This window comes from Rhinopithecus bieti, unplaced genomic scaffold (assembly GCF_001698545.2).
Source record: "Rhinopithecus bieti isolate Rb0 unplaced genomic scaffold, ASM169854v2 scaffold_13348, whole genome shotgun sequence".
Lineage (NCBI taxonomy): Eukaryota > Metazoa > Chordata > Mammalia > Primates > Cercopithecidae > Rhinopithecus > Rhinopithecus bieti.
In genome coordinates this window covers 6816511-6839901 of record NW_016808764.1, presented here as the reverse complement: position 1 = coordinate 6839901, position 23391 = coordinate 6816511, and the positions used below count along the sequence as shown (strand labels likewise).

General features: G+C 43.1%; 1 protein-coding gene across 1 annotated transcript in view; it reads right to left on the bottom strand.

Annotated features, from left to right (window-relative positions):
• Nucleotides 1–17212: 17212 nt before the first annotated feature.
• Nucleotides 17213–23391, bottom strand: part of PRKCB (protein kinase C beta) — a 397470-nt gene continuing 391291 nt past the window's right edge. Inside the window, exon 21 of the mRNA XM_017887175.1 lies at nucleotides 17213–23113. Coding sequence (XP_017742664.1) covers nucleotides 22955–23113 — 159 coding nt within the window. The 3' untranslated portion in view covers nucleotides 17213–22954. The remainder of the gene's footprint in view (nucleotides 23114–23391) is intronic.

Here is a 23391-nt window from a genome sequence, read left to right as displayed (position 1 = left end):
AGAAAAACTAGTTCAACCATTATGGAAAACAGTATGGCAATTCCTCAAGGATCTAGAACTAGATGTACCATATGACCCAGCCATCCCACTACTGGGTATATACCCAAAGGATTATAAATCATGCTGCTATAAAGACACATGCACACATATGTTTATTGCAGCACTATTCACAATAGCGAAGACTTGGAATCAACCCAAATGTCCATCTGTGATTGACTGGATTAAGAAAATGTGGCATATATACACCATGGAATACTATGCAGTCATAAAAAAGGATGAGTTTGCGTCCTTTGTAGGGACATGAATGCAGCTGGAAACCATCATTCTTAGCAAACTATCACAAGAACAGAAAACCAGACACCGCATGTTCTCGCTCATAGGTGGGAACTGAACAATGAGATCACTTGGATTCGGGAAGGGGAACATCACACACCGGGGCCTATCATGGGGAGGGGGGAGGGGGAGGGATTGCATTGTGAGTTATACCTGATATAAATGATGAATTGATGGGTGCTGACGAGTTGATGGGTGCAGCACACCAACATGGCACAAGTATACATATGTAACAAACCTGCACATTATGCACATGTACCCTAGAACTTAAAGTATAATAAAAAAATATATTTTTTTTTAAAAAAAGCACTCTCAGAAAGGCAAGTGGAAATTCTTCCAGACAAAGTTTTATAAGAGTGAAGTTTATTCATTTTGGAGACAAATCAGACAAGTCAAGCAGCTAATTTTTAATTTATTATTTTTTTCCCCAGGATTCAAGGAGTGATCATGTTTTACAGGAACTAATTCACACTAACCATTTCTAATGGCAATCATTTATTATTATCTTTCACAGTTCTGGAAATTAACTGGGATCAGCTATGTGGTTCCTGCTCAGAATCCCTCCCTGGTTGCAATTAGATGGTGCTGGGACTGAGGTCATCTCAAAGCCTTTCCCACTCACATATCTAGTAATTGATGCTGGGTGCTGGATGGGTTATCAGAAGGAGCACCTCCCCATGGCTTCTGTGTGGCTTGAGCTTCCTTACAGCATGATGGCTGGGTTTCAAGAATGAGCATTGCAAGACTTGGAGCCAGTAGAAGTTCTACAGCTTTTCCTAACCTAGCCTCGACATCCCAAGGCATTATTTATGCCACATTCTACTCATTAGAAGCCAGACCATATTCAAAGGGAAGGGAAATTAGTCTCTACCTTTTGATGGGATGAGCATTAAGGAACCGGACATGTTCTAAGACCATGATACCAATCAAATTGATAGAAAATTGATGTATGGATCAGGTAATTCTTTAACAATTAACAATAATAAATACGATTGTAAAATGGATCGGGACATTCATATCAGCTCATCAATGCATTCTTTCTCCTGGTAGGCATTATAGTATGATGACTAAGTTGTAGTTCTGAATTTATGCCAAGCAAGATTAAAATGCTATCCACCTATTAACTTTGTGACTCTAGGCAAGTTCCTTGACCTCTCTAAGTAGCTTTCTTCTTTGGAGAGTGGATGAAGAGTTCTGGCACATGGGGAGCACTCAATATATGGTGATGACCATTGTAAGCCCCTACTTCTCCCTCAAGTCAAGTCCTTTGTTACAGATGCTCCAACCAGACATAAGGCATGCTCATTTCCAAAGAGGAGGCAAGGATGGAGGGCGCCTTGTCCTCACCTGGGTCACCTGTGGGACTTGACTTCCACTCTCCTCATCGTGCTGACAGTTCTCAAGTGAGCCCCTCTAAAGGCTGGATTCCAGGCTGCTGGGGTGGGTGAGCATGGCAACATCCTCATCACAGCGGGCACATGGCCAGGGACTCAGATCTGCCAGTGTGGGCGCCAACACTCTCTCCCCAGAAAAGCTGCTTGAAGGCATAGACTAGGGGAAGGGAAGATTAAAAATAAAGAGTGGTCATGTTCAGTTTTGAAATTAAAAGAGAGGCATGGACTCAAAGGCCCTTCAATTCTCTTGGCTTTGGGAGAGAGAGGGTGCTGAGTAGGGGGTCATGGTGGGGGGACACCATGGGGCTTCCTTTCCCCAGAACCCTAATTCATGGGAGCACCCAGAACTGGGCAACTGCATCTCATGGCTCACAGTTGTGGTCTCGCCTGAAACACAAATGGTTCATTTGCTTTGCAGGGTTTGTGAACTAGCTGTCTTGGTGTTTATTTTGTTTGTCCCTTACAAAGATTTAAAATTCTAAATTGTAAATGTATTTCAATTGAGCATTGGCTTTCCAGTTAGCTCCAGAATTCCGTATTATCTGTGTCCAGCCTGCTCTCATCATCTACATCATGTACTTTCTTGGCTTCAATGATAGACATTCAGTTTGGTTGCATCCTACTTGCTTTGTGCTTTCTTTGCTCTTACAATGTCTCAAACTTACATGTATGGAGCACCCAGTGTATTATTAGCTATAACCTGAATTACTATCCTAGGAACCCTACAAGGGAGGGATCTTCACTCCATAGAGAAGGTAGCTAAGGATCACAAGAACTGACTTACCCAAATGAGTATGGTTTGTGAAAATGGCAGAGCTGGTATTTGGATCCAGGTAGTATCATTTAGGCTTTGTTTCAGTTGCAAATGACAGAAAATGCACTTCAAATTGGTTTAATTCAAGGGAAAAAAAGGATAGCAATAGATTGGCTCAAGTAGCTGAGAAGTCCAGGCATGCCTGAATCCAGGAGCTCAAACTCCATCTCTTAACTCTAGTTGCCTCTATGTTGCACCATTTTGAGACCAGACCTATCCTTGCGGTGGCAAAGTGGTTCCTAGCACCTCCTAGCCAAGAACCTACCCTCTCACCCACCCCAGTCTGGAAGAGAGAGCTTTTATTTCCAAATAGCTTTATCTATCTATCTATCTATCTATCTATCTATCTATCTATCTATCTACCTATCTACCTATCTATCTATCTATCTAATGCCCAGAGCATGATGACTCAGACAAGAATAGAATCACGTAAGTGGCCAGGCATAGTGACTCATGCCTACAATCCGAGTGATTTGGGAGACTGAGGCGGGAGGATTGCATGTGCCCAGGATATCAGCACCAGCCTGGGTAACATAGCAAGATCTCATCTCTACAAAAATATAAAAAAATTAGGTGAGCTTTGTGACATGCACCTGTAGTCCCAGCTACTTGGGAGGCTGAGGCAGGAGGCTCGCTTGAGCCCAGGAGTTCGAGGTTGCAGTGAGCCAAGATTGCACCACTACACTCCAGCCTGGGTAACAAACAGAGATCCTGTCGCAAAAGGAAAAAAGAAAAAAAGGACATAATCATCTCAGAACCAATCACTATGGCCAGAGGTGTAAGACTGTTGGAGGTGTGTGAACCAGAGCAACTCCATCTTGAATAGGGACTGGGTAAAGTAAGGCTGAAGCCTACTGGGCTGCATTTCCAAATGATTAAGGCATTCTAAGTCACAGGATGAGATAGGAGGTTGGTACAAAATACATGTCATAAAGACCTTGCTGATAAAACAGTTTGCAGTAAAGAAGCCAGCCAAAACCCATCAAAACCAAGATGGCCACAAGAGTGACTTCTGGTTGTCCTCATTGCTACACTCCCACAAATGCCACGACAGTTTACAAATGCCATGGCAACATCAGGAAGTTACCCTATATGGTCTAAAAAGGGGAGGCATGAATGAGCCACCCCTTCTTTAGCATATAACCAAAACATAACCATAAAACTGGGCAACCAGCAGCCCTTGGGGCTGCTGTCTATGGAGTAGCCATTCTTTTATTCCTTTACTTTATTAATAAACTAGCTTTCACTTACTGTATGGACTCTCCCTGAATTCTTTCTTGCATGAGAGCCAAGAACCGTCTTTTGGGGTCCGGATTGGGACTCCTTTCCTGTAACAAGATGAGTTGAGGTCACAGTTTCATGCTTGAAGCCTTGGGGTGGGGCTAGGCCCACCTGAACCATAGTGAACAAGAATGAGGGATGGAACAGCAAGGAGTATTGATGTGTTCTTTCCAGAAGGGAAAATGTTCACTACCTAAGCTAGCAAAGAAGCTTATTGCCTTTACTATAGACTTCAGAGGTCTTGAGCACCTTCCGTTAAGGGTGATTAGGTAAACACATCACACACTAAATGAGGTTGCTCCTACAATTCTAGTATCCAGAAGAAGTTTACTCTATGTTCTGATCTTTTAGAAAACACTTGTCATTATTGTCTTTCCAGAATCCATTTCCCTTTCTTTTTGTGTGTGAGTGTGTGTGTGTGGGCGGTGGGATGGGGAACGGAGTTTCACTCTTGTTGCCCAGCCTGGAGTGCAATGGCACGATCTCGGCTCACCGCAACCTCCGCCTCCTGTGTTCAAGTGATTCTCCTGCCTCAGCCTCCCAAGTAGCTGGGATTACAGGCATGCACCTTCACGCCTGGGTAATTTTGTACTTTTAATAAAGATAAGGTTTCTCCATGTTGGTCAGGCTGGTCTCAAACTCCCGACCTCAGGTGATCCGCCCACCTCGGCCTCCCAAAGTGCTGGGATTACAGGCATGAGCCACTGCGCTGATCCCTTTCTTCTTTTAATTACACCACCATTTTCCTCTGGGAAATGACCCACTTCCCAAGCAATTCAAAGGGATTATCTCTTACCTCTATCCTACTTCAGGGGCAAGCACGGTGACTCAGTTTGGCAAGTGTAATATTTATCTTCTGGGCTAAGATAATCAAGTTAGAGATAAATATTCAAGCTGAGGCAATAAAACCCAGTCTCAGAACGTTTCTTGGAACTACTGAAAAAAATAAATTCTCCTTCCACTGGTATTACTAAGTACTTGAGGATGGTGGTTGGAGATGCTGGGAGCCACCAAACAAAATAAAGTCGTGGTGAAAAAGTAGATGAAGGCAGAGAGTAACAGCTTTCTGCTATTGCATGAGTCCCTGGATCCATTTGTACCTGAAGCCAGAAAGACCTAAGGCCTCTTTAGTTACCTAAACAAATATACAACCATTTTTCCCTTTTAATTGCCTTAGTTTGAGGTGGGGTTTGTCACTTGTGACCCTGAGAAGATCAAACATGTAGGTTTTTTGTTTGGTTGGTTGGTTTTTGTTTTGTTTTTCTTAGACGGAGTCTTGTTCTGTTGCCCAGGCTGGAGTGCAGTGGCGCAATTTTGGCTCACTGCTACCTCCGTCTCCTGAGTCCAAGCCATTCTTGTGCCTCAGCCTCCTAAGTAGCTGGGATTACAGGTGCACGACCTGTAAGACATTACCATGCTCAGCTCATTTTTGTATTTTTAGTAGAGAGAGGGTTTCACCATGTTGGCCAGGCTGCTCTTGAACTCCCAGCCTCAAGTGATCCACGCGCCTCAGCTTCCCCAAGTGCTGGGATTACAGGCATGAGCTACCATGTCTGGCCCAACATGTAGGTTTAATTTAAGGCAGGTGTTGGATTCCAGGACAAAGCAAGGCAGAAGGACACCCCTTATATTTGGCAGGGGTACATGGCCCTCTTATTTCCAAGTGCAGGATGTTTGAGAGCTGGAGCCCGTGGGGTGTCAGATAAATATCCTGGATGAGGCTCTATCCTAAACCTCAACCCTTTCATGAACTGCTTGGTCATGTGAACTCTTTGGAAACTCTTTGGAAGTTCACTCCATGGCCGAGTAAGAATCAGTTCCTGTTCCCACTTACTTCACTTCCCTTAGTAGAAGTGGTTCTGGAAGAAGCAAGCTCTTGAATATTTTAATGTGAGGCTTGACCACACAAGATTTAGAGTCTGACAGACCTGCATTTAAGCCCTGGCTTGGCCACTTACCGGCCATGTGACCTCAGTCAAGTTACTTGGCATTTCTAAGACTCAGTGTTCTTATCTGCAAAATGAGTTTAATACTAACATTCAGCTCCTATAGTTTATGTAAGGCTGAAATAAACTGAACACTGGTGGGAACCTAGTAGTCCCTCACTGAAAGATAGCGACTATCATCATTATAAAGCAAACAGCATTTCCCTGCAAATGCTCAGTTTTGTCTTAACTTAATTCAAAATCTCTCCCTTTGTTCTGTCATCCCTTACTCACAAGCATTTTTGCAGTGGATACAGCCACAGGTATTTGATGTTCTCAATTGATTTATGTACAAACTGTGATTGTTAAGAGCATAGACTCAAGAATTGGACTGTTTAGATTCAAACTCTGCCTCGTTAGTGGCTGCGTAGTCTCAGGCAAATGGCTCCTCCTCTCTGTGGTTCAGTTTCCACATAAAATGGGGATGACAAAAATAGTATCTGCCGGCCAGGCATGGTGGCTCATGCCTGTAATCCCAGCACTTTGGGAGGCTTAGGCAGGTGGATCACCTGTCAGGAGTTCGAGACCAGCCTGGCCAACATGGTGAAACCCTGTCTCTACTAAAAATACAAAAATTAGCTGATTATGGTGGGAGACACCTGTAATCACAGCTACTTGGGAGGCTGAGGCAGGAGAATTGCTTGAACTCAGGAGGCAGAGGTTGTAGTGGGCCGAAATTGCACCATTGTACTTCAGCCTGGGCAACAAGAGCAATATTCTGTTTTAAACAAACAAAAAACAAAAACAACAACAAAAATGAAATAGTATCTGCCTCATTGGGATTAAGTAAATTAATATTTAATATTAAGTAAGCTAATATTAATGAATGACACAAGGTAAGGGTTAGTCATCATCTGTGTGTTTAATACTTTGCCATGTCAACCACATACATGCTCAGTGGCCAAGTACTAACTTCTCTTGGACACAAGCCACTCTGTGCACAGTCAGGTTATGCTGGGTTCTGATTGCTTGGGTCCTTTTGTGGTCCTACTAGTCCCAACACCAGTTAGCAGTACACAGCCTTATGAATTTTGATGAAAACCCTGGCCATGCCAACATTCCATGTTATTTTTGTGTACGATTAATTCACATTATTTTTTTTTTTGCATTCAAAGTCTTGCTCCAATATCTGCTATTTTATCATGAGCAAATTACTTAACCTTGATGAACCTCAGTTTCCTGACTGTAAAATGGCAAAACTCATAGTACCTACTTCTTAAGTTGTCATGAGGATTAACTGAGTTGTTATGGCAAAGGCCTAGGAATAGGTCTTGACACATTGTAAGTGTGAAATTATTATCTTATAAATGATAATGTCCAGCTAATACATTCTGCAAATAGGATGCTTTCAAATACCCTTGGAATTCTCTTAAAAGAGCTGAAAAATGTATGTTTCTTGATCTTGCACATTACAGGTTTCAAGCTTGTAGCCTATCTGACAGACACGTCCAGTGGACATATTTTACTTGCACAGCCTCAAGTTTCAAAAAATTAGAATCAGTGCCCCTTCTTTTTGTTTACAGACAGGGTCTTACTATGTTGCCCAGGCTGGTCTCAAACTCCTGGGCTCAAGTGGTCTTTTCCCCTCAGCCTTCTGAGTAGCTGGGATTACAGGTGCGTACGTTATGTGGTAGACAACTTCAGACATGGCTCCCAATAGTCTTTACCTCGCCTATTTATGCCTGTTTAAGAAAAACTCAAAACGCCTGGCTAATGGCTCACATTTTAAAATCAGGACCGTTCATATAAACAGCTTCTCCTGAGGAATGGGAAGAGATGGCACTGTGATACACATTCTTTCAGGCTGTCATTTGGAGTTGACACTGCCGTGGTTGCTCACTGTGGAGAAGACAGACACTGTCCAGGTCAGAAACTCCTGGTTTACAACACTCCCAGTTTTCTACACCTGGGAAAGTTTCAGGCACTTGCCTTACCTGCCTGGCTCCTGAAATAATGAAAATAACGGCTAACACATACACAGAGCATGCTATGATTCAGGCACTATCTCAATCCATCCCCACAACAAACCTAAGGGAGAAGCATTGTTATTGTCTCATTTTAAGGATGAGAGGACATAGAACGGCTAAGGTTGTGCAGCTGGCATGTGGCAGAGCCGAGAGTTGCACACTCTGATTCCCAACTCTGGGCTTTTGCCCCTACACTCTACTCTAGAGTTACCCCTTATTCCTACCTGCGTCAAGTTTTCTGCAGTTGTATGAATAAAAGGGGAACATGCTCCAGGGTGTCCATCTTCAGTTCTCGTCATGTTGGCCAAGAGGGCTTAGTTGTGGATACCAAAGGTCATGATTTTCAGAATTAGCTGCTTAATTTCCCAATCGCCCTCAACATTCCCAGACTCATCTCTGATGCACAAGGATAGTTCTACCCAGAATAGAAGCTCCTGTTGGAGGCCATTGAATTTAGAGTGAGGGTCTCTTCCTACACTGGAGTCTCCCCAACTCGGCCCCCAGTGGCAGGACACAGAGAGAAAACCCATCTTCAGGAGTTGGTACATTCTGCTTATCCCTAACAACCATGGACACATCCCTTCCTAGATGACTGTAAACTATCCATTTTATTCAGTTTCCAATCATGCTAGAATCGAATCAAGGTGACACATCCCTTTACTGAAAATGTTATGCTCTTTCTCTCTCTCTCTATATATATAGATAGATAGATGATAGATAGACAGATAAAAATATATGTATGTGTATGTGTATATGTGTGTATATATATATATATAGAGAGAGAGAGAGAGAGAGAGAGAGAGAGAGAGAGAGAGAACCTGTGTCCCTTCCTGAAAAACATTTATGAAATCTTACCATGGCCAGGAGATTCCAATAAGCCCCCACATGCCCAGTCTTGATCAAGAGCCTTGATTCATTCTTAAAAAATCCCTCCATTTTCTACAGAGCCCTTCTAGTGAAATTTTGTCAAGCTTTCCTTCCTGAAATCTGTATTATAAAAACAAGACATCTTATTTTCCTTTTCCGGTTATAAAATTATATGATAATATTTGAAGATGTTTCAAAATACGACTCACCCCCTATTCCAAACCCTGAGTCTCACTGGTCTGTGAGTGATTCTTGTAGATTTTTAAGAGAATGCCTTTCCCCAAATGGTAAGTTTTGAGATGATGCCTGACGACTGCTATCGAATGCTTAACATTTGAAAATAAATTCACAAAACACAGAAGATGAACAGATGGTCTGTGAGTTTTGTCCATTCTCTGTAGCTTTCCACCACTCTCTGCAGCAACAGACAAAAAGGAGTTTGAGCCAACCCCAGGTGGGTGTATTGCGAGGGAGAGGCGAGCTGTCCCCAGGCCTGCACCATACGAAGCATCCGTTGTCTTCGGGGGCCCCGCAGGAGGGCTGCATCCACAGAGACAGGGTGTTTGCTCTTTATTCCAGCTGGTGGGGACAGTGCCAATGGGAAAGGGGTTTAGAGGCATCAAGGTCCTCTGGCTGTCAGAGCGGCCTTTGTAGTGCCGTCCCATCTCGTTTCCTGGGACAACTGGGAGTGAGGGTTCATCCCTGACTGCACTTGCCTGGTGGCACTGCAATACTCCAGAGCTTGGTTTTGAAATGCCAGCTTGGTCAATTTCACAGCAGTTGGGTCACAGGTTAGGCTAGGATCTGATCCACACCAGGTGTATCAGTTTCCTGGGGCTGTGGAAACAAATTACTACAAACTGAGTAGCCTTAAACGGTGACAGGTGTTTTCCCACAGTCCGGGAGGCTGGAGGTATGAAATCAAGGTGTTGGCAGGGCTCTGCTCTGTCTGGAGGGTCTAGGGGAGAATGCATTCCTTGCTTCTTCCAGCTTCTGGTGCCTGTTGCATCCTTTAGCATCTAGTGCCTGCATCTCCCTCTGCCTCTTATTCTCATCACTTTCTCCTCTGTGTGTCTGTGTTATCTTCCTCTGCCTCTCCCTTATAAGGAACCTCGTGATGACATTTAGGGCCCACCCTGTTAGCCCAGGGTCATCGCTTCATCTCAAGATCCTCCATTCAATTACTTCTTGCAAAGACCTTCCTCCCCACCCCCAAAATAAGGTAAAATTTCCAAATTCCAGGGTTAGGACTTGATATCTTTGGGTGGTCATTATTCAGCGTACTACTCCAGGCCTTACTCACCACGACAGATGCCCTAATCTTATCCTGCTTTCCCTCCCTTTGTGGCCAAGTCTCTTCCCTTCAAAAATGTCACACAGACCCTAGAGAAACAAAGCTGGGATGGCTGAAAGAACCCTGGGCTTGGGGTCAGTAGAAACAAGATTGGCTGGATTTGTCAGAGGCAGTCACCTGTCTCTCTCTCTCTCTCTCTCTGTCTCTCTCTCTGTGTGTGTGTGTGTGTGTGTGTGTGTGTGTGTGTGTGTGTGTGTGTTTCTCCTCTCTCATCTCTACAAGTGGTCAAGGTAAACTGCACCTCTTCCTCCTTGCTGCACTATTACAATGGCCTCCAATTATTTTCCTGCTCCTCTTTCTCTACAAACTATGTTCTCTAATACAAATCAGATCATGGCAATTCTTTGCTTAAAGTTTCTGTAGGGAGACAGAATAAAGGCCCTCCCAACACATTTACATCCTAATCGCTGAAACCTATGAATATGCTCCTTACATGACAAAGGGGACTTTGCAGATGTGTTAAGGATCTGAGACGGGGAGATTATCCTGGATGATCTAAGCGGTCCCAAGGTAATCACAAGGGATGCAGAAAAGTCACAGATGGAAAAGGAGACATAGAGGTTGCAGAGATGCACTTTGAAGATGAAGAGGGGACATGAGCTAAGGAAGCAGGCAGCCTCTAGAAGCTGGGAAAGGAAATGAAGCCAATTCTCCTCTTGGAGCCTCCAGAAGGAACCAGCTCTGCTAATGCCTTGATTTTAGTCCAGTAAGGCTGCTTTTGGACTTCTCACCTCCAGAACAATAATATAATATATTTGTGTTGTTTTAAGATATACAGCATGTGACAATTTGTTACAGCAACAACAGGAAAGTAATACGTCTTCAAGGGATTCTCATTGAACTTAGAACAAAGTCAAGCTTCTCAGCAGGGTCTACAAATGCTTAAGTGATCAGACCACTGACTTCCTCTTTGGAAGGAATCTTCTACCATCTGGTCCAATGCTTACCAGTCTTCAGCCATGTGGTTCTACTTTCTGCTCCTTGACAGGCCAGCCCTCAGGTTCTAACTCTTGACGTTCCTTCAGTCTGGAATGCTTTGCTCTGGCTCCTCATCTTTGAGTTCAAAATATCACCTTGTCAAGAAGGCCCTTCTTGGCCCCTTAGGTTAAACAGCTGACAACCCAGCTATTTACTGACAACCCAGCAGGTCAAAACCCTGCTGTCTCCTATCATGTTATTCACCATATTTAATATACATTTAATATGCATCCCTCCTAAACATCAGCTGCATGAGAAAAGGACCCATGCTTTGTTCCCATCTGGAACAGTCATTCATTCTAAAGAGAGATTTGTAGAATGAAGGAGTGAAATAGACCTTCTGTGTCCAATGATCTCTCTCCAAAGGCGTGGGCTCCCTGCCATGGGTTCAGCCCCTGTAGTATATTAACAATAAGCAAATCACCCCCAATCCAGATTTGAGCCATGAGATGATAGAGGATGAGATTTGGAGGTCATTTCTGCTTGTTCCTCTTCTCTATCAGAGAGTCTTCCCCCCTTAGCATAATTTCCTGGTATTTCCTCTTTGCTCATCTATTTCCCTTGAAAGTCCTGTGCTGAGCTCTGCCCAGTTACAATTAGTAGGATTTCCTGAAGACGACCTTGAGGTCAAATACCTTCAGGGGTTCATCAACTAAACTCCCCTTTTGATTTCTGCTGCTTAACTAGGGCATAAATGTGAATCTGGTGCTGCTCATGTCTTAGGGAGTCAAGGAAACTCCTTTGAGAGCAAGGGCCCTTAAGTTGTGTGGGTTTAAGGAAATACTAATTTCTTCTCTGTTTATGAGAGGCCCAAATCATTATGTTTGAAATAATCTCTTTCATCTGGATTGTGTCAGTCTGATCATTCACATCAGCTTGGAAATTCTCAAAGAAGGGATCCTCATAGTCCTTGCTCTCAACTCCGACTTCACCTCTAGGGAGGAGGGTTGACCTGGCTGGTCAAGATTGAGCACGTTTATTGGACACAGTGCTAAGACACCTCCCTCCCTTACTCCAGCCCATATTATGTGGTAGACAGCTTCAGACATGGCTCGCAATAGTCTCCATCTTGCCTATTTATGCCTGTGTTTTTCCTGCTCTCCATACCACAACAATCAACACAGAAGACTTATGTAACCAAATGTCTGGGAGGTTTTCCTCATCAACAAGCAGTGGACATCAGCTGTGTATCCTCCAATTCAATTTCTACCCTATCTACCTGGAAATAGCATTAGATCCCATAGGGTGAGGACTCAGCCCCCAAAACTGCCCCCTCCCCACCCACCAGATACCAGTCACAAATCCAGGCCCCTGGAACTTCTGATCAACCAACTTCTAGTTGGGGTTTCTACAGTCCCCTCTTTGGGATTCATTAATTTGCTAGAATGGCTCACAAAACTCAGGGAAATATTTACATTTACTTGTTTATTATAGAAGATATTACAAAGGATACAGAAGAGGATGTCTTGCATAGGGTGAGGTATGCAGGAAGGGATGTGGAGCTTCCATGCCCTCTCCACTGGGAGGAATATGGAGAACCACTCTCCAGGAACTTCCATGTGGTCAGCTATCTGAAAGCTCACTCAACCTTATCCTTTTGTGAAGTTTTTATGGAACCTTCATGATATCAACATTTCTTCCCCCAAGTATGGGGCAGGGGACCGCCTCTGAAATGAGGGTCTTATGATCCACAATCAGAAAGCTGGGGGAAGATTAGAGTCCTGCCTGAAGGAGGGCAGAAGAAGGTCAGAGAGCTTCTATTTCCTGAGGTCTAAAGCATCCAACATTATAACAAGACTATCACAAGGGTTATGGGAGGTATGAGCCAGGGACTGTAGATTAAAGTTCTACATCATATGTGTGTGTGTGTATATTTAATACCACAATATCCTTGTGTAATTCCTTCCCCTTGAGTGTGGACTGGGCCTAATGACTTGTTTATAATTAATAGAATACAGCAAAAAGGATATAATGTCACTTCTACGATTAGGTTACAGAAGAATGGGGCCTCCAGCTTACTGGTATTCTCATTATATTGACTTCTTAGTGTGTATAATTTGATGAAGCAAGCCTCTATTTTGGCAAGACCCACATGGCAACAAACTGAGGGCAACCTCCTGCCAAGAGCCAGTGAGGAACTGAAGACCTCAGTCTGACAGCTCACAAGGAACTGAATCCTGGCAACAACCATGTAAGTAAGCTTAGATGTGGATTCTTCCCTAGCTGAAATTTCAGATAAGACCACAGCCCCAGTCAACACCTTAGCTATAGCTTATGTGAAACTCTGAAGACCCAGCTAAGCTGTGCCCAGACTCCTGACCCATAGAAAGTGCAGATAATAAATGTGTGTTGTTTTAAGCTGCTAATTTTGGGGGTAATTTATTAACACATAACTAATACAACCCACCTGATATCTAGTTCTCTATGGAGTCCAACCACTTTAGGATTAGGATCCCATATTGAATATGCAGCCAAATCTTCAAATCATAATAAAATCTTCATTTTCTAGGCATTGTCCTATATGCATTTATTTCCCTCTTGGATCTTGTGAGTAGTCGTCACTGGTTGACAACAAAACTAAATGTTCTTGCATCTCTTGTCCAAATACCACTTTCATCTCACCCTGACATCTGCCCTGATTTTGGCAGGCTATATGCCAGGGAGACTAGCATTTATGGGGAAAAGTCCTTAGTGGATGGAGTGTGGTTCACTCACTGGGCAAGTCCCCTAGAGCTAAAACTTTGTTGTGTTTGGAAATTGGGATTCCATTTTGGAGCCAACATTGCTTGTCTAGGAAGCGATGAGCAGCAGAATTCTGTGTAGGTCCCACATCAAAACAAGAAAAGATATAGGACCTGAGATACTGGGCTTTAGGGTATTTATTTATTTTGCTTTTTTAACTTTTACTTTGGGTTAGGGGGTACATGTGCAGGTTTGTTATATAGGTAAACTTGTGTCATGGGGATTTGTTATACAGATTATTTAGTCACCCAGGTATTAAGCCTAGTACTCATTAGTTATTTTTCTTGATCCTCTCCCTCTTCCCACCCTCCACCACCTGATAGACCCCAGTGTGTGTTGTTCCACTCTGTGTTTCCATGTGTTCCCATCATTTAGCTCCCACTTATAAGTGAGAACATGTGGTATTTGGTTTTCTGTTCCTGTGTTAGTGGCCTCCAGCTAATGAGGATAATGGCCTCCAGCTCTATCTATGTCCCCGCATAGGACATTACAGGTGGAACTGGATTGGGTATCCCAGATTTGGTTCCTATGTATCTTGCTTTGCATTTCTTCTTGATTTCACCGGCATCTGAGCTTGTATGTGAGGTTAGAGAAAGAATTGTGGCAAGAATAAGCTCTGAGGATTTCAGAAATTTGTCCTCATTGGGTTTGAAGCTCTTAAGTTGGCTGTGGTCATCCAATTGACAAGCCTAAACTCTGCTATCATGCCTTTGTATGTTGAGATTGAAGAATCTGACTGTGAGAAAGTCCAGACTATTCCCAGCAATTTCTTTCCATCGGTTTTATTTCTTCAATGCTCCAGTCATCAGATAATCTTCCAGCTGACTGAAGATACACAAGCAAGTCCATCAGAGACAAACTGGGGAGGCCAGGCCAGAAAAACCATATCATGAGCTAAATAAGTGGTAGTTTTTATTAAGCCATTAGGTTGTGATGTGGTTTGTTACTCAGTGCCCAAAAATTGACATAGACTTACACCATGTGTATGTTTCCTTCAACTCATCTTCTTGATGGGTTTTGAGATCTTGAAGGCAAAGAACTGTAACTCATCAGAAGGTCCAATTCAGGTCTCTGTGTTGGGTGGTGAGCTTGGCTATGAAACAATAGAGACTACTGTGGACCAATGCAATGCCAGGTGAACCACTCCTTTAATTGTTTATCAGTGTTGACCCATTTCTCATACATCACTAGCTTCAAGAATCTTTGGAGTAGCCCCAAATTCCCATCTACAGAGGATCTAACACTGTGGTTTCCTTCCTGGGCATACATCCCCTCTGTTCCAAGAACAACTTCCAATTTTTATTCAGAGAGCTGTTTTTCACCTATTCCCAGTTCCTGTGTTTTGAGTGGCACTCTACCCCTAGCTGCAGAGGTGCAGCTCATCCTATGTGTGATAGACATTCTGTAAGATGGTCCTTAAAGACTTCCACTTTCCAGTAGTCTCACTTTGCAAAATCCCTTGCCCTTGAGCATGGGCTGGGCTTACTCATAAAGAACAGAAAACAGAAACATGATAGGATGTCACTTCTGAGATTAGATTGCAAAAAGACTGTGGTTTCCAAAACTGGGCACCCTCACTTGAATCATGTGCCCTAGGAGAAGCCAGCTGCCATGTCCAGAGGCAGCCCTGTGGAGGGAACTATGAAGTGAGGAACTGGGGTCGCCAACAACCATGTGAGTAAGCTTGGAAATGAATCCCATCTTCCCCCAGCTGAACCTTCATGTGTGACTACAACCCTGGTCAATAGCTTAACCACATCCTCATGACAGACTTTATACTACCTAAGCCACACCCAGATTCCTGATCCACAGACATTGAGAGGTCATAAATGTTTATTGCTTTAAAGTTTTGGGGTAACTTGTTACACAGTAATAGCTAATACAACTTAGGTGTGGCCAATCAAAGCACCTCACTTGCCTCCCCGCTCCACCCACAGTTCTTGGCTCAGGAATGCACATGTGACCGGGCCGAGTCAACTGGAGTAAACTACAACACTTTTATAGGACCTCCCACTCTTTCTCACTGGACATGATCCTAGGAGGATGACAGGCCAGGATTTCTGCAGCCATGTTGTCCCTACAAGTGGGGAGTCCTGGACTATCTTATTGGTCTCTATAACACCAGTACCCAGAACTGTGCTTGGCTCAGAGTTGGGGCTCAATATTTATTAAATGAAAGATGGATTTATATCTGGCAGAGGGGGAAAGTTTGAGAAGCTGGCATGGAACGAGGAGGAATAAGAGGCAGCAATGGTAACCTCTTCTATATAATACTGTCTTAAATGGAATGCATGTTCAAACATCTGTAGAATTCCAGGTATTTTTATTTTCTAAATGTGATGCCTAGAACACAGTTTCTTCCTGAAGTTTAAATGGGCTTCAGCCAACTTTAACTGGCAGAGTTTCTAAAATGCTGCAAAGATTAGTGCACTAGGTAAGATAAATGGATTCACTGTATCTTTCCAGTGCTCCATTTACTGAGGCTTTTTCAAGAAGGGAAGAGATGAATACACGCTGTAGAGAGTCATAATGTACGTAGTGTGAACAGGTTTGCTCTTTTCTGCTACCCACTAGCCTTAGCAGCTACAAAGGCATGTGCTACAGATTGGATTACTCTATCTTTTGAAAAGAAAACAGAAGCATGACTTTATTCAGAGAAGAAGGTATCAGGTTGACACCCAGTGATTTAGTACTGTGCCACTCTGCTGTGAGAGTGTGTAGCTCCTTATCATGCCAGCAGGGTTTAGAAGCAGTCTCCCTTATTTCTCCCTCTTCTCTTGGGCCTCCCTGCACGAGCTGTTGAAAAAAAAAACAAAAACAAAAACGGCTTATAACCCCCCACCCTTTTTTGGCAGGTGCTAAGCTAAATTAGGAGAATATAAGTAAAAGGTAAGTCATTTTACAAATAGCAACATCCTCATGGACAACAAACAAAGGGTTCCCTCCGTACTGACACCAGCCTCTTTCCTGACTTTTGTCATGGCTGGAATAAAATCTTATGTACTTTGTGCTAGATACGTAAGCTTAATAAACACAAATCACATTGAGTGGATGACTGTGCACATACCCTGATTAAGGGCACAAGAAAATATGAAGGTCCTCAAACCTGTGACTCACTAATGACAGAGGTCTCAACCTCAAGTGGCTACAGCAGCCAGGGAAGTGGATGGAGGGTATAAGACAATAGGGGGTGGTGGAGACTGTGGCAAAATGAGAACATACACTGCTTTTAAAGGAGAGAGCATTTCTCAGTTCTGTAGAATTATTTCCATGTGGAAACATAGGCTTAGAGCTGCTAGTCTTTTGTTTCTTTTTTCAAGGGACTCTAAAAGTACAGGAATTTATATAAAGTTCTTATTTTTTCATGTTCACAACGGTTTTAATTAAATAAAATTCCATGTGAGTAAAATTAAGCTTATCTAATGGCTACAAACTGGATCTTCAGTTTGTAACCTCTGTAACATGATCCATTTAAGAAAAGACATATAAACAAGAGCTTGCATATAGTAATTCAGTTTAATCATATCAATTCTTAAACAAAAAATTTCCTCCAAGAGACAATAGTTCACAGTAACTGCAAAGCTTACTCACAATTTTTAAAAATATTGGTCATGCTTAGCATTCAAAGAAGATATTATAGAATAACTGTAAAAACTTTTACCAGGAACATTAGCTTCTGACTTGAAAAATTACAAATACTGAAGCATTTTGGTATCAGACACAGTAGTTTTGACATTGTCTGTTCATTTGATGAGTTTCTGGAAGTTTGGAAAATTGTATCTCTATAATTGGATAATGCGCTTATTCTAAACTAAACATTTTCAAATGTAGAAAACAAACTAGCAAGCTACACATACAAAGAAAAGCCCTCTAAGACAAGCTTTCCACATGTTGAATGCCAGCATGTGCACCGTGAATCCTGGAAGACTAGAATTGATACGTACGCTTGGCCTGAAGTCTTACACCCCAGGCTCAATGATGGAGTTTGCATTCACCTACACATTAATGACAAACTCTGGGTTAGTGTAAGAGAAGCCAGCAAATTCATTTTGGTCCAAGTTCATGATGAAGAGTTTGTCAGTGGGGGTCAGTTCCACAGGCTGTCTGGTGAACTCTTTGTCGAAGTTGGAGGTGTCTCTCTTGTCTCTCTGCCAAATGGAAAGTAAACACATTAACACAGCATAAGAAGAAAGACACAGGACCAAGATACGCCAGTCATTGGGTGGCTGATGCCGTCTCATGAGCAGAGTCAGAAAGAGCCCTGTGCTGAAAACTTTTAGCAGCTGCACTCCACGTACTAGCTTTCATTTCACATTGTATGTTGGCTTGGGGATAGAAACGTGGTGGAAATTTTCTAAGAAAAGAAATGTCACTGATTTTCTGTAAGAATTGTCATAAAGTGGGGTGTGTGTGTGTGTGTGTGTGTGTGTGTGTGTGGTGGTGTATTTTCTTTGGCTTTAGGATGAATTGAATTGGAAGCTACTTATTACCATGCTTAATGTTATAGAAATAACCATTAGGTAGAGCGTCCTGGAGAAAACCATTCAGTAGCAGCCCAGGTGGCTAGAAGACCTCTTTCTTTGAAAAGGTGAACTGCTGCCCATCTACTCTGCCCCCAAGAAGGCAGAATGACCATGTGGAGAAATCAGATCACTGCTTAATGAAAGGAATTGACCACTGTCAGCTCAAAAATCCACCCACAGACTAGAATTGGGTCTTTATCAGGCAGAAGTTCTCTCCAAAGACATTTTTAGCATGTATCTAGTCAACAAACTATGAGAGAAAACCCAAAGCTTAAAGGAAGGTGTGTAAGGGGAGCCTTAAAACAAAATAAAACAAAACAAAATAAACTCAAAGCAACTCGATTCTCCTAGTAAGTCTGACATTTCTTTTTTTGTTCAGTAGGGAGGTGGGGAAGAAATTAACTCCCGTTTACCAGCAATTGTTTGGGGCAAGTCTCACCAGGGAACATCAGAATGTGGGCTAATAAAGGAACCTGTATGATGCACCAACCTCCTTAGGGTCCTTGCAAGCCTCTTGTCTTTTCTCATCATCACCACACCCACCTGGGGCAGGTAGAGTTGGAGTCCTCACCTCCTATATATGACATATGAGAGAACCGAGGCACAAGCAGGCAGGGCGCCATGCCCAAGATTTCAGAGGGTTCCTGATTTTTACCTGACAACATCGCTGCTACATAGGCCTCATCTCAGTCCCTCGGACTGGAGGGACAGCCCAATGGCTGTTTTATTACAAGACAACCAGAGAAGAAGGCCTTGGATTCACTAGTGCCCTGCACATTCCCGGGCTGCAGCCAAAGTTGTGTCAGATTATAAAGGCCAGGGGGTCGGTAAGTATTGACTAACTCATGAGCATTTGAGCCATCAACACTTAGGCTTTAGGTTTAGGCTTTAGGTTTAGGTCCTAATGGGCACTAGCTGTTAAGGATCTCTCATTGCTGGGTTCACTCTCCTTTGCAAAACACCTTTTACAAGACTTGCTTCTTTGTGACTGCTCCTCTGAGATAGGTAAAATGTCTCTATGGAGTTCCCTCCTTACTCTTGCCGTGTCTGTGTGAGAGTCGGGGAGTGAGGTGGACACACAGGTCTCAGGAGTACACGTGGGTATGTGTGGCTAGAGTGGAACAGGTTAAGATGCTGACAGAGCTGTTTCCTGGGGTCCATCTCTACCATGTCCCACCTGCCCTGTTTGTCTTGTCCTGTCTGCTGTTAGCCTGTGGGGTGCTACAGGAATTTCCATCCCCCAGGCGCTCGGTGTGTTACTTCCGGTGTTCACAGCAAAGCTCGAATGTCTCCTCTTTAATATTGTCTGTGCATCTCTCTCCCAATCCCCATGAGTCACACTTTAGCATCCTTTAATTATCTTGATTGCACTTATTGCTTTCAGAAATTGTCTTGTTTATTTATTATTTCTCTCCAAGAAACAGTATTCTTGGAGAATTTCTTGGAGAGCAACAATAAACAGGGTCCTCATCAGGTTCTTCACTACTGTATTTCCAGTGCCAAGAAGAGTGCCTGGCACACAGTAGGTTGTTTTTAATTATTTGTGGAATAAAGGAAGACTTGGGATATGCCTCTATCCTTTTACAACTTATAATTACCCCGAGCCAGAAACTTTCCTCTGAGGCAAAACAATGGAATGTATTCCCATTGATCCTAAAGGTCTTCCAAATGGGCCACTGTCCCTTTTGAACCCCTTTATAAACTGAACTGTGTTAGGGCCCTTAAAGGTCGGAGAACTCCAGGACAGTGTGTGAGCTAAAAGGCAGGTACATTTGGAGCTAGAAGACACAAATCTGACTTTTTTTAGGTCTCCCCTGGTGTCATCAACCCTATTTCGCTTTCCCTGCCTGTGGGCATCTTAGCAAACATTACCTTCTGACCAGCCCCACCTTGGAAAGCCCTGTCCCCTTTGTTGTGCTGGTGATGGCTAATGCTTCAGATAACCACAAGGTCCCGACAGGACTTGCCTTTATGGACTTTGCCCTGTGGGCACATCCCCAGAGAAAATACTCCTGGATTTTACCACAGAAGTTGGGAGAGAATGAGCTTCTCTGTTGAGATCATTTCTTTGAGGCTGATTGCATCTGAAGCCACATGAGAACAGTAGCACTCATCCAAGGAGGGTTATTAATTCTACTGACCTCCCATTAATCCCCTAAGAAGGCCCTTGTGGCTATGGCCCTGTCCTCTCTTAAAAAAGCTCTGTTTCTCAGTTTCTTCTGCACTGGAAATGTGGATAGAAAAGGAAGTGGTAGAAATTCTGACTTTCCATGGAAAGTTTCTCTAAAAGAGATTTGACTTGAGTATCTATTTCTGCAAACTATTGAACTTTTGAAAAATAATGGCAAGAATTTGGAAAATGTTGAGTGCATTATACAAACACACTATATTCCTTCCTTCCTTCCTTCTTTCCTTCCTTCTTTCGTTCTTTCTTTTTCTTCTTTCTTTCTCTCTCTCTCTTTCTCTTTCCATCCATCCTACATTGTTTTCTAAAGTTGTCTCAGATCATTTGTCAATGGCCTAGTGTTTCTCCATGGTTTTCATCTTCCTGAGAGCATGTCCAAGCAAAATGAGATCACGAGCCAACCACCAGATGAGAGACCTCAAATCTTGCCTGTTGGTGGGCCTGGCTCAGAGATGCCTGTTGCCTTGCTACAGAGCAGAAAGTGCCCTGCACTGAGGATCAGGACACCCAGGTTTTTATCCCAGTTGACTGACTTTGGGCAAGTTCCTTCCTCTTTCCAGATGCCAGTTTCTCAACGATAAAGTGAGGGGGCTTTGCTCCGATTTTCCTCCCTCTCTAATTGCCTAAACTTGCCAGCTAGAACTTCCAGTTTGCTTCACCTTAGGTCCTGATTGCCACCATAGTGGGGACAGCAGGGATGATCCCCAAGCCTGAAGCAAGAAGAGGACAGAGAAGGATGAACTGCAGGAGACTTTGCCTAAGCAGAAGTCCAAACCCCATTTTTCCGTAAAGATGAGACATCTTACTTCAAGGACATTTGTCAAGTTGTTAAAATTTCCCTGATGGTCTCTCAGAAGCCCTGGAACTTCCGGAAATCACTTGAACTGTGATAAGAATTCTCTTTAGAGCTGCCTGAGAATAGCAGGACACGGCAGGTGAGGAGGAGGAGTCACCGGCTGTCTTAATCCGCTCAGACAGGAGTGAAATTTCTCCCACCCAAGGGTTTCCTTGGGCTTTAGGGAGCTTGCAAAGCTGTTTGCTAGAAAGAATATTTAGTCCAAGCTGGGAGGAGTGGTGATTTTGATAAGAAAATCAAGAGCCCCATTCATGTTCCCAGCTGGTCTCTAAACTTGACTTTGGGCTCCAATACCCTCGTTGGCTCTGGCCAGGTCTTCCCACCCCACTATAGGCCACTGGCAGCCCCTGAATGGGCCACAGCCCCCGCCAACACTGGGGCCGAGATTAAAGCTCTACAGTTAGTTCCTTTCTCCTGAGTTCCCTCCTCAGTTCCCACTTTGTAGTTTAGGTCCACATTTTTCAAAAAGATCAGCTTTCCTTGAAATAGTATTTCTTCTTCTTTTCTTTCTTTTTTTTTTTTTTATTGTATCTCGATGCTAGAAGAAAAATGGCACATAACAGAGATCCAGATACAAATGAACATTTCCACAAACATCTTGCAAAACAACATCAAAGTGAGGAATACAACCATCTTTGTTTCAAGAAACGGTGTCTTTTTCAGAGCACTTAATTAGCTTTCTAAAGCCAGTAACAAATCTAGACAAATCCCATTCCCACAGGCCTGAGTCTGCTAGGCTCCGCAGCTGTCTTCTCAGTTAAATCAAAGCAGGTCGTCAATGTGGTTAAAAACATTTGAAAATATATTTTAAAGCATGTGTAAAATGTGAGTCACTTTTTTTTTTTTTTTTTTGCATTTGAACATCAACAGAAACAAAACCCCAAAGCAAATAAAGTTTGAAATGCAATGTAAAACCAGGGCCCTTTGGGGGCCTTGCTAGAGTGACTGTGTTTTTTCAGGGAGTGGTGCCAAATGCCCTTTTCAAGTAGTTTGGGGATGAGAGTGATCAAAGACATAAAGTATCAGAAACTACAACACTGAGGTAGCACCCAAGCTGGTTGCCCTTTGACCCCTTGAAGTGCTTTTAGACTGAGACAGTCTAAAAGCACATTATTGGAATTTTAGAACTTTGATAACTTTAACTTTGAGTTTAAAAAAATAACAAGTAACATTTTATTTTGAGCATGTTCTTTTCAAGGTCTGGTGCCTCCAGAACAGGTGAAATAGAGGGATTCCTCTTAGGCAAAGCAACCATACACTTGGATACAAGCCAAGCTCCAGGCCCGGAAGTAGAAGAGTACTGCTAACATCCAATTATCCACAGATTGGATGGTTTGGGGTGAATATGGCAGTGCAGAAAAAGAGGGAAAGAAAGCAGGCATTTTCTCTCCCCATTGGGTCTACTTAGCTGACATGCTGCGGAAAACAAATTGTAAGAGGACTTTGATAATGTGTTAATTATGCAGCTGCATTTTCCATAGGCCATCTGCATAATCCCATCTCATAGAGATGCTCCAAACTACCTGAGGACATTTGGGTTCTGAAACACTGTCACTCTAGTCTCATCAGAAAATCAAACATGGATGCAACTTGGCAATGAAAAACATAAAAATGTCACCACAATAGCCGTTGAGCTTGAATGACAGAAATGAAGGACGGAGATCTACACATCTACTTAGCTCTTGACTTCGGGTTTTAAAAATTCAGAGTTAACAAAGGAAAATCCTTCGAATTCTGATTGGTCAATATTCCTGATGACTTCCTGGTCGGGAGGTGTTAGGACTGGTGGATGGCGGGTGAAAAATCGGTCGAAGTTTTCAGCATTTCGCCCACACTATGAGAGGGGAAGAAAAGAACTTGTGGTGGGTGGGAAAAAAAACAAAAACAAAAGCCAAAATAAAACAGAACCTAGCATAATCGGGTGTGCTTTTCTCCAATCCCTTCCCTTTCAGAAACTCAGAGAGGTTGTTTCAAATGATCAGAAATGAGAGCAACATAAAATGCAAAATTCTCATGACCTTTGGTGCACGACCTTGGGTTCCCGACCTTCAGTTTTTGTAGCTCATGAGCCGTTCCTGGTGTCCTTCTGGGCAGTCAGGAGATGGATGGCAA